General features: G+C 33.3%; 1 protein-coding gene across 1 annotated transcript in view; it reads right to left on the reverse strand.

Moving 5' to 3' along the window:
* The window catches only part of LOC145296307 (uncharacterized), a 153,724-nt gene that overhangs the window by 60,843 nt on the left and 75,202 nt on the right, over positions 1 to 17,679 (reverse strand). Inside the window, exons 21-23 of the mRNA XM_080142507.1 lie at positions 16,669 to 16,827; positions 13,625 to 13,786; positions 11,385 to 11,555 (exon numbers count right to left, since the gene is read on the reverse strand). Of these exons, the coding sequence (XP_079998633.1) occupies positions 11,385 to 11,555; positions 13,625 to 13,786; positions 16,669 to 16,827 (492 nt within the window). The remainder of the gene's footprint in view (positions 1 to 11,384; positions 11,556 to 13,624; positions 13,787 to 16,668; positions 16,828 to 17,679) is intronic.

Genomic DNA, 17,679 nt, shown 5'->3' on the forward strand with positions numbered 1-17,679 from the left:
TGGCCTGTGTAACTACTTCCTAGTGAGTAAATGATAATACTAATAATATAAAAAAAGAAAAGACCTGCTAAATCGCAGATTTCGCTGTTCTGGCAGACAACAGAGTGAATAGCAAGAAAACAGAAAAGGGAAGCAAATAAGTGAAACTGATCAGAGAACTAAAAGGGATATAGACACTGGAGAAGTACCGATAATAGCAGAAACACTAAAAACAATTCCGAAACAATTTTGTAAAAAGAATGGGAGAAATTGGAATCAGAGGGATGGCTGAGAAGATAGAATGGATAACAATAATGAAAACGGCTGAAATATTAAGGAAAACCCTTGAATGTGAAAACTAATACATATGAGCTATGGACACATTTAAACTATTACTGTAAAACACAAACACCCGATGGAATTTTGAAGATTGAGACTTATATAATTATAAGTTATTCCCCCACTTAAAAAATGTCAGCATCAACTGGCAACATATCAAATGATCATGTAGAGTCAAGGAGGATAGAAAGACAAAGGAGGGAAAGCACTAACCAAGCCTCTACTGGATAAGTGCGAAGAAGACTAGGACCTTTGGGAGGCTTATTGTCGCTCAAATTCCAGTGAAAATCAATGGTTGCTGCTAACGAGAAATCAATGGTAAACGGCTGTTGCCATTTGTGAAGGTTATCAAAAGAGGTGGAGAGCACTGTAAATCTGTGAAAACTTGTTGTCACTCAGACTGTAGGAAACACTACAGGCTGTTATTAAAGAGAAATATTTGATTATGACCTGTGTGAAAACTCCTAGTAAGTAATAATAATGTACTCTATATAATTAATTTCAATCAGACCCAAATAACATTTGACTTGATGAATCACTATTCTGTTTCTGAATGTTTTAAATAATTTGGATTATTCGGACTACTAAAAATTATACACAAAGAAGAACAGTGGAGAGTGAGACAACTCAAAGAAGCAGCATATATGATGATTTATGAAGCAGACCTATTATAGAATTTAATATAATATGGGGACCATTAATTATAAATAATAGATAATCTCACCATTAAATTAAAAATTAAAAATATATATATATATATATATATATATATATATATATATATATATATATATATGCTTTTCCTTTCACCTGGCTGTCCATTCACGTGAAATTACCTTTTTCTTCACCATGTTCCCTCTGCTTCACTTTTTGTTATCAAGTAAGATCTTTGACTTACTTGCAGTTTCATCAAATACTTTTGTATGCAAAATTCGATCCTGCATTTAGCTAATTCCTACCCTCTGATGAGAAGGAAAGTATTTTTTCGAAACTCCACGGATTAAGGACTATCCACTTATTAAGTGTTTCCTTTTCAGATTAAATATGTTTTTAACTCTTTTTCAAAGTGTTTTTTAACATGTTTTATTAACTATTTGCTCTTATATATATATATACTAGCGGGAGGGTACTCAATGTTGCCCGGGTGTTTGTAGGTGTGTGTATGGGGGGGGGTAATTAATAACCCTGCTTAAATATTATAAAAAAGACGATGTAAAAAAAAAAAACCCAAAACCAAACGGAAAAAAAAATAGCATAAATAAACCTGTGTATGGGAGAGGGGTAAACTAAAGAATAAGCGAAGTAATTAAAAAAAACATTGCCCGGGTGTTTAAAGGTGTAAAAGAAAAAAAAAATAGTTTGGGTCGGGAAGAGGGATTGAACCCGGAAGCCTTGACGCAGAGGTGGAGGCCAAAGCCAACTACTTAACCATCTCGACCACGAGTGAGAGTAATTGATTAGTGTGTTAAGTTAAGGCTTATAAAGCTAGTAAAATAGGTTTGATTGACAGGAAGACGCTAAATGAGGTCATTGCGGGATCGTTATTTTTAGTTTTCACATCCCCCCCAGATGATGGTGGGAATGGGGGAAAAGCAGTGCCGAGAACACAACGTTTTAATTTAGTTTCACTGTATTTATACTAAAATGCAGGACAAACAGGGGACAGAGCAAAATAGCGCGAATCTCATAAAAGTCGACGTAAATAAATCTAGAGACGACCCGCGTTCCCAAATCCTAGATATTATGATATAGGACCTATATAAACAGTTTTACGTGATAGTAACGACCCCGGGAGCGTGTGCAAAAGAAGCCTTTGCGAGACATACACGAAATGGTCACACACATTTTGCCTTTTATATATATAGAAGAAGATATACATATATATATATATATATATATATATATATATATATATATACACGCACACATACACACATATCTATAAACATACACAATACATAATACACATACTTACATATGCATACACACATGCATACATACACATATACATACATATACACATACAAATACGTACAAATATATGCACATATACATACACATACATTTAACTACATATACATATGCATACATATATATGCATATATACACATGCATACATATATGCATATATACACAAACATATACATACATACACACACTAACATATATATACATATATACATACAAACACACAAACATATATACACACATACATATATACATATACACATGTACATATATAAACATACATACACATACATACATACATACACACAGATACATCATACATACATACACACAGATACATCATAATAATGGCAGATCTATTATTACATGCTTCTAGCATTTCAAGCCTACACACGTCACAACTTTTTTATTACCACACGACTATTTTTATAGACAAATCCCTGAGGGAGTATCTATACAAAGATGGTTACAGAGTTTTAGCTTTGTATGACAGCTAAATCTCTCTCTCGGTTCAAAATGTTGAGATTCAGCAACAAGCAAGAGCAAGTTAGCCAGCAACAAGCAAGAACAAGATAGCTAGCAACAAGTTAAACTGCAAACCAGCTTAATGCGGGTAGTGGTCTCCCGCTTTATGGTTTTTTAAATCAGAGATTGGCTTCTCCTAGAGGGGTTGCCTTCACCACGGCTTACAAGAGCCCTCTCCACCCAACATACACTTGGAAATAAACACATGCATGTACACATACATGCATACTCATAGAATGCACGCAAACATACATATGCATGTACACACACATGCAAACATACACACATAGAGGCACACATATAAGCATGTACTTACATATGCATACACACACGTATACATATACATACATGTAAAATACACATGAAGGAGTGTTCTAAAAGTCATATATTCTCAATGATCAGGATGAAGGTGATGGGTACAATTCAATGAGTTTTACATGAAGAAATAAAGAAACAATCCAAAACAAACAATTTGTAGAAGAGATAGTCACTCGTTGAAAAGTTTGTGCAACTTTACAAAGGAATGGACGTAGGAATCAGATGAGAACAAAATCCAATAGATCAGTACTAAAACGCCTGGACTTTCTTTTTCTATACACACACACACACATTATATATATATATATATATATATATATATATATATATATATATATATATAAACAAATGAGCATAAACAAAAAGTCTATATTTCAAATTTCATGATATTGACCATCTTACAATTTATTTCTTCAATTACGTTAACATTTACAATTCTTTACAGCAACTGTTTCGTAGCGCAAAATCATTCATTTAATTATTATATCAATCAATGTATCTATTTTGCGCTTAACTCATAAGAAGAAATAGCTACTAAATCGGAAGAGAAGTCGCAATTACCTTTTATTTTTTCTTATAAATGGTGTAATAAAAATAAAAAATAAAAGGTAATTGCAACTTCTCTTCCAATTTTCGGATTTTGTAATCATGCCCAAATGCATTTTCTCTTCTTTTGGTCTATTGATTGTTGCTATTTCTAATGATGAGTTAAATGCAAAATAGATTTGCTGAGTGATAGAATAATTAAGTGATTGATTTTGTGCTACGAAACTGTCACAGTCAAAAATTGTAAATGCCAACATAATTAAAGGAATAAATTGTAAGATTGTCAACATCATGAAATTTAGAATAAATATTTTTATTATTTGCTTGTTATATGCTCTGTAATTACATTGAGTATCATAAATTTAGGAGTAATAAATAAAAAAGGCGAAATATAGTTGAAAGACTCATATTTCCATACACACACACACTCTATATATATATATATATATATATATATATATATACTAGCAGGCTGACCGGCGTTGCCTAGTCGCAAAATAAGTTTATATATGATATTTTAATTCATGTAGATTTTGTATTTATTCTTATAGAGCTAATTCTCTATCGAGTATTATATTGTACTCGATACACAGTAATGATTTCAAAAGTTTTAAAAAATATGACTTGGTGCCATCAATTAGAATCAAAACCAAAACATTTATCACTCTAGCCTTAGTTTTTACCATTTGAGCTAGCAACAAATGAATAAGAAAAAGTTAAAAATTAAATGACTTAAATTGACGAAGGAGTTTGGTAGAGACCGTTCCATACATGGACAGACGGATAAGGTCACTTTTTTATGCGTGTGTGTGTGTGTGTGTATATATATATATATATATATATATATATATATATATATACAAATAAATTACAAAAGTTTATATTCCAAATTTTAAGATATTGGCCATTTACCGTTTATTCCTTTAGGTATGTTGACATGCACAATTCTTGATAGCACCTGTTTCGTAGCGCAAAATTATCTATTTAATTATTATGTACATCAATGTATTTATTTCGCCCTTAACTCATCAGAAGAAAAAGCACTTATCAATTTTAAAAGAAAATAAATGCATATCGGCATGACTACAAAATCCGAAAATTGGAACAAAAGTTGCAATTACCTGCATTCTTAGCAAAACAGCACAAATCAAAACAAGGGAGTTAATTTGCGTTTAAATTAACAAAGTTGCTTCCCTTCGTCTTTTCTATTTGCTACTTTTAAAAAGATTTTGCAAATATTTGATTGAAAACATATCTGACTGTTTTGCCGTTGTAATCTAACATAAACGATAGGGAAAGATAAAGAAAAGCATATAAATATATAACAGTGAGCAATTTTTCTGATAGCTATTATCTGGCCTACCCGACGTTGCCCGGTTGTTTTTTTTTTTTTTTTTTTTTACATGGGATCACCACTTATCAAGGCCCGTGAGCCACTCGGGGATAAGGGCTATTTTGTGTACAATAATCAATGGGATAATATCGTAGTAATAGTTGGTATTGGAGATTTGATAAAGCGTCTTACTTAAGAGGGCGATTAATCAGGAATTTGTTTATGTTGGACTTGAAGACGTCCAAGTTTTAGTCAGGTGGGAAACAGGCAGTTCTAAGAAAAAATCTATGTTCATGGAATCTACGTTTTGATTTAGGCTCAGATAAAGAGTGGTGGAAATTACTGACAGTGGTTTTAGCTAGACAGGTGTTTATCATGAAGGACTGGCGAGGGGGGACCAGAGATTGGAGCTTGGACGAGCACTTGCCATGGAAATAACGAGAAAACAAAGACAGGCTCGCAACGTCTCTTCTGTGGGAGAGAGGATGCAGAGAAGAGAAGAGAGCATCCCCCACTAAGCCACAAAGTCTATTTTGTACTTTGTCAAGGCAGGATAGGCTGTTTTTTTGTTGTCAAAAACATTAAATATATCTTATATGATGACCCTGATGACCAGAGGGTGAATATCAAAGAAAAGGAGAAATGGAGCAAATATACAGAGCTAGCCAGAGAGCTGAAAGGGATTTGGATGATGAAGAAAATAAAAATAATACCTATAATACTAGGAGCACTAGGAACAATTCTGAAAAACTTTGAAAAAAGAATGTGAGAAATTGGAATCAGAGGAATGGCTGAATAGAACTGGGACCTTGGGGAGGCTTATTATTACTCAAATTCCAGAGGAGACCAATGGCCGCTGCCAACGAGAAATCAATGGTAAGGGGTGTTGCGATAATGCAAATTTATTTGCGAATGTTATCAAAAGAGGTGGAGAGTACTGGAAATCTGGGGAGGCTCGTTGTCACTCAGCTCTCAGGGAACACTACAGCTTGTTCGCAAGGAGAGATCTTTATGTGAAAGCTCCGTGTAAGCCAATAATAATAATAATAGTAATAATAATAATAATGATGATGATAATAGTAGCGCTAGGAACAATACTGAAGAACTTTGGAAAGAGAATGGGAGAAATTGGAATCAGAGGGATTGCTGAAAAGATACAAGAGATAACAATAATAAAAACTGCAGAAATCTCAAGGAAAACCATAGAATGCAGACACTAACACCACACATGAACTACAAACACAAACTGGACACACAGAAACGGCTACAGATGTAAAACACAAAGGAACATTACATGGAATCATGAAAATCAATAAATCAAGATATCAATCATGAAAACTAAAACTGAATAATTGTAAGTTAATCCATCTGCGCTCCTAACTTCCTCCATTTGTGAGTGTGTGTGTGTGTGTATGTGTATGTGTGTGTCACCAAACACTGATGCCATACCAAATAAACCTAGACCCCATCTTCCAACGTAGACCCCTACTACCAGGTCTCCTTCTCCAACATCAGGGGTCTACGTTCCAACCTTCCAGAGGTTGAAACCCAATTACAGGAGACAAAACCGGACATATTATTTCTAAGTGAAACTGGAATAGGGCCAACCATTTCCCTAGATGAGTTCATAATTAACGGATACTCTAATTTAACAGCTAAATCTGACACCAATGATCGCCATGGCCATGGAATATGTGCCTACATTAAGGATGGCTTCCCGTGTGGCAGGGATATCTCTAGAGAAGATCCTAATTTACCCTATATGTGCTTCAGGGTTGCACTTGCTAACACCACTGCATTTATATTTGCCCTTTATAGGCCCCACAACAGCAGAGTTACTACCTTTAAGAGCATATCTGAGAAAATAGACCACATACTGTCTTCACATCCCTCGACTAACATCCACATCTGTGGTGACTTCAACGTCCATAACGTGGAATGGCTGACCAATTCAAATAAGACAGATGATGAGGGGAGGTTTTGTCATGACTTTGCCATTGCTTATGACCTCACTCAGATTGTTCGCGAACCCACCCGTGTGCCCGATACACCCGGTCAATATGCAAGCCTCTTAGACCTTTTTCTCCCAACTTCCCCTGAGCTATGTTCATGTTCCGCTCATTCTCCTCTAAGATCCTCCAACCACTCCGTCGTATCAGTTAAGATAAAAACGAAATGTAAGAAGCCCCCAGATGTACCCCTCCACCGTACTGTATATCGATACTCTATGGCTGACTGGGATAGCTTCCGTACATTCATATCTGATTTACCTCTGCACTCCATGTTTAAAAAGGAAGTGTCCTCTATAGTATCAGATCTGACCGAATGGTTAATTGTAGGCATAGACCAATTCATACCATCTAAAAAATTCCAACAAAAACCTAACAGCCAGCCATGGTTCTGCCCAGAATGTGCTGCTGCTATCGCGCACAGAAATCACTTTTTCCATAGCTACCAACGTAATAGATGCACTGAGACTAAAGCTGCTTTCAGGACTGCCAACAACCACTGTAAAAGAGTAATAAAAAATGCAAGAGAGCTATATGCCCAGTCTGTTAAATCCAACGGCTTGGATCCCACCAGTTTTGGCAAATAACAAATAGGATCCTGAACAGAAGTGTGCGTTCTATCCCAACCATTATCAATGGACCAGAGGTCATCTCGTCAGCGTCAGACAAGGCCAAACTATTTGCAAAGAACTTTGCAGCTAATTCTACCCTATGCGACGAAGGCCATCAACTCCCCATATTTCCTCCTATAACACAGAACAAGCAAGGTAACATACAAATATCCGTGCATGAGGTCGCCAAGCTAATAAAGAACCTTGATTCCAGTAAAGCAACTGGCCCTGATGGCATCCCAATTATAGTGTTAAAAAAGCTTCAACCAGAACTTGCTCCCATACTTACGAAACTATTTAAGAAGTGCTTTCCGACTCCCTGGAAGACCTCATCAGTATGCCCTGTATTTGAGAATTCGGGTGATAAGTCATCTCCCTCTCAGTACAGACCAATAAGTCTCCTGTGTGTTATGAGTAAGTTGCTGGAATCCATATTTAATAGAGAAATAGTCAACCACCTCAGCAGGAATAACCTTCTTAGTGACACACAATATGGTTTCCGCTCTGCAAGATCTACCGCAGATGTGCTGACGGTTATATCCCACAGGATTAGTGAATCTCTTGACAAAGGCTTCCTTTCTAGGGCAATTGCTCTTGACATATCAAAGGCCTTCGACAAGGTATGGCATAAGGGTCTACTTCACAAGATTTCCAGCTATGGTATAACTAGAAATGTTTTCTCAATCATTAAATCATTTCTCTCCGATAGGCTCATAAGAGTAGTGGTAGATGAACAAAAATCAGAGGCCTGCAATATAAATGCTGGAGTTCCTCAGGGGTCAATCCTGGGCCTAACTCTCTTCCTGATCTACATCAATGACCTCCCTAAACACATACTTAAATCATTCGTTGACATCTATGCTGATAACACGACCATCTATGGCAACACATCAAAGGCTGTAAATGACAAAGTTCTCTCTGATTCTCTCTCCTCTGATCTCGAGCGCGTGGTTCAGTGGGGGAAGAGGTGGCTGGTTACCTTTAATGCATCCAAAACTAAACTCCTATCCTTACATCATCAATGCTCTGATCCCCAGCTGGCATCAATTGTGATGGATGGCTCTCGTTTGGGTGAGGCCCCGTGTTTTGACAAGCTTCTGGGTTTGACCTTTACTCCTGATCTGAAATGGAACACATACATCAAGTCTGTTGCCAAGGTCGCTGGAAAGATGGTGGGATCCTTCTACCGCTCCAGAAGATATCTCACTACTGATGCAATTCTCTATCTATATAAAAGCCAAGTACATCCAAGGATGGAATACTGTTGCCATATCTGGGCAGGAGCTGCTAAAAACAGCCTATCTTGCCTTGACAGAGTACAAAATAGACTTCGTGGCTTAGTGGGGGATGCCCTTTTCTCTACCCTGCAACCTCTCTCCCGCAGAAGAGACGTTGCGAGCCTATCCTTGTTTTATCGTTATTTCCATGGCAGGTGCTCGTCTGAACTCCAATCTCTGGTCCCCCCTCACCAATCTTTCACGAAAAACACCCATCTAGCTGAATCCACTGTGAAAAATTTCCCCCACTCTATATCTGTGCCTAAATCAAAACGCGGATTCCATGAACAAAGCTTCTTTCTTAGAACTGCACGCCTGTGGAACTCTGTTCCATCTGCCTGCTTCCCTCCAGACTACAACTTGGATGTCTTCAAGTCCAATGTTAACAAATTCCTAAGTAACCGCCCCCTTAATTAAACACTTCATCAAATCTCCACACTAACATAATGTACTTGCAATAACCCTTATCCCTGAGTGGCTTCCAGGCCTTGATAAGTGGTGATCACTGTGTAAAAAAAAAAAAAAAAAAAAAAAAAAGAGGAGGGTCAAGGAGGATGGAAAGGCCAAGGAGAGAAAGCACTAGTCAGACCTCAGTTGGATGAGTGCAAAGAGAACTGGGACCTTGGAGAGGTTTTTTGCTACCCAAATTCCAGTGAATACCAATGGTCACTGCCAATGAGAAATCAATGGTAAGTGGCTTTTATGATAACACAAATTCTTTTGTAATTATTATCAAAACAGGTGGAGAGTACTGGAAATCTGGGGGAGACTTGTTGTCACTCAGACACCAGAAAATGCCACAAGTTGTTAATCTTTGATGATGGCCTGTGTGAAAATAATATAAAGAAGGAAAAGACCTGCTGGATTGCAATCCGAGAATATTCAATGTCAGATGCAAATAGTATGCATTCGTTTCGTATCCATACATCTTACAAATTACTTTTTAAGTAAATCATTTATATGTTGTTTTTTTAAATTAAATAACAAACAAAAAAATTACTTTGCATATTAACAATTGCTGAGTACTGCAAACAGCACATACAAATTACTTGCTTTGACAGTAGGGAAAGACCTATCAACTACTCAGAAAAATGGTTGACAAAGTGGAAAGACACTTGTCATGTGTGACAGCACCATAATAAAACGGAAAGATGTGCAACAGAGCACCCATAGATCAATAAGGGTGATCCTAGAATTTATTCGCAACAAAAGTAGCTTACACCAGTGACAATATAACCTCCGGATGTGGGTGCCCTGCCACTTCAGAGATGCAGTAGGGGCATAGGGGCTGATAATCGCGGTACTGGATCTAATCGCAGAGGTGTTAGCTGTTGGCATTGTGAACATTACATACAAATTATTACATTTACATCTCAAACAATACCTTTTAAAAATAAATAATAATTTAGCCCCCCAAAAATGCATAGTGAAAACTAAAAAAAAATGATGAAGAGAAAGCAAAGTAAAAAAAATACCTCATAACAAATCGGTGACTGTATTAGAAAATAAAAATTATTAAATTCTCTACGACATGGAGGATAAACTCATTCAAAAAAGTAAACTGCAAAAAAAGAAAAAAAAAAAAAACTGCTAAATAATAGATTTCGTCACCCCCATCACGTCATAGGAGGCAGAAAAACAAACCAAAATACATATAGTTTCCCACATTCCATGAGCAATGTTTCTTACAAAGAGAGAAGAATTGCTGTTTTCTGGATCAGAATCTATCTCATCTAACGCTTATCGTTCGCAAGTTTTTGTCTGTGAAGTAGTATTTTTTTTTAAAACTCTTTACATCAAGTGTCTTCATGCCTTGTCTAGAGCGATTTCCATAAAAAAAGCATCAGTTATCTTGTTTTGAAAACCTAGAAAAAGACTAAAAGAAATATAAATGAGACCAAAAATTAACACTGTACAACCAACAGATAACAGACACAAGGCGATATGAAACATATTAAGACGAGATCAAGAGAACTGAAACTGCTTTGTGTAAATCCTAATACTAAGATCTACAGTCGTTGATATCGCATGGAAACCTTTAGAAACTGGAAATACTGAGGAGCGATTGCTCTGTTCAGATACCGATTGGAAAGGAATGAAACGTACCGAAATATTGAGTAGGTTTATTGTCACTAAGACTCTCAAGAAAGCCATCAGTTTTTCAGCGATAAAATACTAATAACGATTGCTCTGAGAACTGAATCTATTCCATCTAACACTTATTGTAAGTGTGACAATCTGCAGTCGAAAGTCCAGGATCATATGCTGTCCGCCCCCCCAACCCCATAAAAATATGAAAAATGTCACAAATCGAAAGTCAAGTCGTCTTTGAAGCAAAACAATATTTTCTTTGTCACTCAATTCAATTTGATAAAAATGATTTAATATAAAGAAAATCAATAAAATATGAGAAAATCTTTGACTTTAATTTAAAATCAACAAACATTATAGGACGTACAAGATAGAACAATTTACTTACATCGAGTACAATCAGCAACAGATGCCCCCTCTTTGCTTGCTGTTGTAAAGTTTTCTGGGCATGAAATGCAAGGCTGGAAACGCATCGTTTGGTTAGCATTATTCCATGTTCCGACTGGACAAGGCAAACATCCTGTTGTTTCATTATAATACTGACCGGCGGGGCAGTAAGCTACAAAAGTAAAGAAACTTATGAGAAAATCAATGTATGAAAATGTGTTTTGTCGGTCTATCAGAAAATATATAAATAATAAATAAAGAAATAAATTAATGATTAAATAAATAAATAATTAAATAATTAATTAAATAAACAAATAAATAAGTAAATAAATCAGAAAATAAATAAATTAATAAATGATAAATGAATAAATACGTTATGAATAAATAAATGAAAAAAATCAGTAATAAATAAATAATAAATAAATACTAAAAAAGAAATGAGTAAATAAATAAATGAATAAATAATAAATAAATAAATAAATAATAAATAAGTAAATAAATGAATAGATAAATAAAAAATGAATTAATAAATAAATACATGAATAAAGAAATAAATGAATAAATAAAAAAGTAAATAAATAGATGATTAAATAAATAAATAAATGAATATAAAAATAAAAAATAAATAAATAAAAGAATAAATAATAAAGAAATGAATGAATAATAAATAAATGAATGAATAAATTAAAAATTGAAGAAATGAATGAATATAAATAAATGCATACATGATTAATATATGAATAGATAATTAAATAAGTAATAAGTGAATTAATAAATTAATAAACACGTAGATAAATGACTAAACATTAAATTAATAAATATCTTAATAAATGAATAGATGAATAAATAATTGAATAAATAAATAAATATATGAAAAATAAATAAATAAATAAATAAAAATAAATAAAAAATGAATAAATAATGAAATGAATATATAAATGAATGAATAATAATTAAATAAGTGAATAGATGAATAAATGAATAAATGAGTAAATAAATAATTGAGTAAATAAATGAATAAATAAATAAATGAATAAATAAATGAATAAATAAATGAATAAATAAATGAATAAATGAATGAATAAATAAATAAATGAATAAATAAATAAATGAATAAATAAATGAATAAATAAATAAATGAATAAATAAATAAATGAATAAATAAATGAATAAATGAATAAATGAATAAATAAATGAATAAATAAATAAATGAATAAATAAATAAATGAATAAAATGAATAAATGAATAAATAAATGAATAAATAAATGAGTAAATAAATAAATAAATAAATAAATAAATGAATAAATGAGTAAATAAATAAATGAATAAATAAATAAATGAATAAATAAATGAATAAATAAATGAATAAATAAATGAATAAATAAATGAATAAATAAATAAATGAATAAATGAATGAATAAATAAATAAATGAATAAATAAATTAATAAATGAATAAATAAATTAATAAATGAATAAATAAATGAATAAATAAATGAATAAATAAATAAATAAATAAGTAAAAGAATTAATACGTAATAAATACATCAATACATCTAAATATAATAAATGAATAAATAATTGTAAAAATAAATAAATAAATAAATCTGTAAATAAATGAATAAATACAAAAATGATTAAATAATAAATAATTTAATAAATCTATTAATGGATTAATAAATTAAATAATAAATAGATAATAATAATAATAGATATATAAATGAAGAAATGGATAAATAAACTAAAAAAATAATAAATGAAAAATGAATAAAAAAATGAATAAAATAAATGAATAAATAAATAAATAAATAATGAAATAATAATCAATACATAAATGATTAAATAAATGTATAAAAAATAAATAATAAATAAATTATTAAATCTATGAATAAATGAATAAATAAATAATCGAATAAATATAAAGAAATATATGAATAAATAAAGAAATAAATGAATAAATAAAGAAATGAATAAATAGATCAATAAATATATAAATAAATAAATTAATTAATAAGTAAATAAATAATCGAATAAATAAAAAATACATAAATGACTAAATAAATAAATGATTAAATAAAAAATAAATGCATAAATGGATTTATAAATAAATAAATATATACATAAATCAATAAATGAATAAATAAATGATTAATTAAATTAATTAATAAATGGAAGAATAAATAAACAAACAAATGAATAAATAAATAAATTTATTAAAAACATAAGAAAAAAAGAAACTTACGTTCACAATCACTTTTTTTAGTGGCGCCTTTAATTCGGGTCCAAGTTGTAGCAGGGCACTTAGTGCATTCTGTTTGCCAGATTTTGGGTTGATAAGTTCCATAATCGCATTTGACGCAGAAAAGAGTTTCATCATTCAAATGTTCACCTTCCTTACATTCAGCTGCAAATAGAAATCATCAAGGGATTAGATAGACACACGCGCACATGTACATTGCACTTAAGCGAACGGGGATACTAAAAAGAGCTCTCGGTTGGTTTCAATAAAAAGCGAGGCATTAGGCAATGTTGTCAGCTAGTTTGGCTGCCCCATACCCGGCATTACAATCTTCAAAGAAAGAAAATTGAAAAAAAAAAAAAATACCGGAAGTAAACAAGGTCGAACTACTGAAGGCGTATTATACTCATTTGATAAATCGTTAACAGAATGAAACCAACGGTTATGACTGATTAAAAACGTATCTTATTCAGTTACGTAATTATCAAACTTGTAGTGGTAATCAGGTCTGATTAGATCCCTTTTCCATCACAAATAAATAAATAATAATAATAAAAAATCAAATATACGAAATAAACTTCGTTTATTTACAGAAATTAACAAATAGGGTTAATATTCAGATACGCTATTACAGAACACCGACCACTCTAATTTGTTTTTTTTTTTTTTTAAGGTAATTGAGGTCGCTGACAACGAATCTGATAGTCAAACTTGGGGCAAATTTACCGTTTGCATGGTATTAACCTCTGAACCCACGAATAACTTTCCACTATTTTGCAACTTCCGTTTACGCTACGCGCGTGCGTTGCATCATGAACGACGGCTTGCTTCACCTAGCAAACTGCCTTCTCACATGGCGTACCAATCAAAAAATTACGGACTGACATTTTTAAATGACTTACAGCTAAAGAAAAGTACAACAAATTGGGGGACTTTTTTTTTTTTTTGTCTTGCGTAGTTTTTAATGTGGTTTACAAAAACATAAGCACCAAACATCTTTATGTTTTTCATTCTTTTTTTTGCGGGAGGGGGATTCAATTATAGAACTTATGTGGCTTAATAGGTGCTTCTGCAGTTTAGTTAAACTTTTTCCGTAAGTAACGCACCGACATTTACCAATTAGAACACCATTTAACATTTTCCGAAGATTTTACTGCGTACATTGGGGACGCGAGCGGGGGGGGGGGTGCGGATGTGATGTTGGGGCGCGCGCAGATAAATTACCCCCCCCCCACTCCAACTTGGAGTGCTTTCCTTTTCTTGTTTTATTTCTTTTTCAGCTAATTTTAAATTTTCCACCCAAAAAAGTGCGATAATGTATTTTTGAAAATTAGAAAATTCTATGTCCTGGAAAAAAAAATCCCCTCCCCCCAACGTAGTTTGCTTGGTGAAGCCGTCGTTTATGCTACAGCGTGCATGCGCGTAGTATAAACGGAAGCTGCAAAATGGTGGAAAGTAGTTCGTGGGTTCAGGGTTAAATACCATGCAAACGGTAAATTTGCCCCAAGTTTGACTATCAGATTCGTTGTCAGCGACCTCAATTACCTATTATAAAACAAATTAGAGTGGTCGGTGTTCTGTAGTAGCGTATCTAGATATTTACCAAAAATAACAACGAAATCATTTTTAGTGTCCAAAAATCATATCTTGGAAGTCAGTTTTTATGAATGTAAAAGTTATTTTGAGAATGTTCGTTGGATCGAAAGAAGAAAAGAAGAGAATTACATTTGTTTTCTTAGTGAGAAACATGCTCGTTTTTTTGTTTTTTTTTGTGTGTGTAATCAGAAAAGAAGTAAAAAATAAACGTTTCTGTGTGCGGTAGAATGTCTGTATTGTGCGTGCGTATGCGTGAATAGGTGTGGTTCGTCATGCTGGTGAAAGGAAGTAGCAACGAAGACGTTGACGAGAGAAAGAAAAGAGAGAAAAGAGAATGAGAAGAGTTCGCTCAGCGTTTATATATTCTTTTAAGAGGCTCCGAGACAAGCTGGGAAAAAGGTTTGAAAATTAAGTGTTGATTGTTTAAAAAGTGCTTCTGACTACGACCGCTGAACAAAACACATTTTAGGTTTTCTTCCCTGCAGAATTTGCATGGAATTTTGTGAAATCTTTGCACCTCTAAAATATATTAATTTCTTTTTTTGTGCATGTAATTGGATTTTTATTTATTTATTTTTATTTTTTAAAACAAGAAATTAATGTATTTTTTAGTGTGCTTAACCGCACAAAACACATACACATATTTATTTAAAGAGAAAGAGGGGGACAGAGAGTGAGAGAAATAGAGACAAAAATTAGTGTTATATTCCACATATGCTTCTAGAGATATATTATGATAATGATGAGTGGATGGCGTTTGAAGCATTAAACAATGTTGTTTTTTGTTAATAACTGTTTTGTTATTATAATTAAAATTCAATATTACAAACGGCCTGCGTTCATTATCGGGAATGATCAGAGAAAAGAAAATACAGGCTCCTTCAGTCTTTGACAGACTATGGATACCCACGAAGGAGTGCCTGCGTGTGAAATTTTTTGTGGCAAGAGGTGCACAATCTCCAACCACACCTCTCTTGAGTCGACATTGTTAAATACCAGTGGCAAATGAAGTGTATGTACAAGGCGGCTGGAAACAAATGCCGAGATAAGCGGAGAGCACATGCATTGCCTAGAATTCCCAAATAGTCACCCATCTGGGACTAACCAGGCTCAATGTTGCTTCACTTCAGCGATCTGATGAGAACCGGTGTGTCAATGCGATTATGCCATATAAAAAAGAGAGAAGAAAGTAACTGGAAATTTATCTATATATCTATCTTTATATAGATAGATATGCAGACATCTGTTATGTAAACATAATTCTTTGTGATACATTTAAAGTTGTCCATTTTATTAAAATTCATTAGAATATCTATGAATTTCATATCTGAGCTTTTTAACCTGATCGTAAAAACATAATGTTATAAGAATCATTTTCATGTACCATTTTATACAAGTTTTGAAAATATTTAAATTTGGCAAACGCATTAGAATCATGAAGCAATATTTACCAATTGTGCAGTCTGTAATTTTGTTGCCTCCTGAAACTACTGTCGTCGATCCAGTTGGACAAGGCATGCAAACATCATGAATGTTCCATTGTCGGTATGTACCTTTTTGGCAATAATCACATCTGCCATCGACTTCTTCAAAGCCAGATTTGCAGAGATCTGCAAGAGAATAAAATTCAAACTTAAAAGTAGGGAATATCATAAATGAAAAATTAAATATCAGGTCAGAGCAATTTCAATTTTAAACGATTGTAATTTATTTTATGCATATTGTTATTACTTAAAGATATCAATATGATTTATAACTTTTTTGTTTCAGATTATTAAAGCATCATTCATATTTTTCTGTAAAATTCTCACCTGTGTTCCATCTAATACAGCAACACGATCTATTCAGGATGTTTATGGAATTAATGCAGTCAAAGGAAGAAGTTGTAGGCAGTAATTTTCCCATTTTCAGATGGGGATTGTCAGGTACTGGCAAACGATTTTGATGTCTACTCAGCATATGGCAATACCTATAGTCGTGGTATCTCCTTGCTGATGAGACGCACCCTAATAGTGTCGGTGAATGTTGTCAATGAGGATGTGGATGAATGCGCGGTCGTAGTTGATGTTGTTGTTTCAGATTGTTGCGCCAAATTCTGTAGTCGAGAGGTTTTTTTTTATCGACAATTGGAAGTGTTCCTTGAGGATCCAGAGTGGATAGTGCTAATGGGTGATTGGAATGCCATCCTTGATCCCAAGAAAGATAAGGTCAGGGGAAGTAGCGAGTCAGATTGGTGTGATAGCAGTCTGTCAAACCTGATGGCTTCATGTGACTTTGTTGACAGATTTCGTCTGGATCACCTGGGGTGGGAGATGTGGACTGTATGATAGTGTGCCTTTCCATCCAAGCACATACTTGGATGGATGTTAGTTAGGAGAGATAATGTAGACTTTCAATCTTAACCCATGTTTCACTATTTAGGACATTCAGATCATAAATTGGTTATGGCCCATTTGAACCTA

The sequence above is a fragment of the Euprymna scolopes genome, chromosome 16 (assembly GCF_053919585.1).
Source record: "Euprymna scolopes isolate OS-2025 chromosome 16, ASM5391958v1, whole genome shotgun sequence".
NCBI lineage: Eukaryota > Metazoa > Mollusca > Cephalopoda > Sepiida > Sepiolidae > Euprymna > Euprymna scolopes.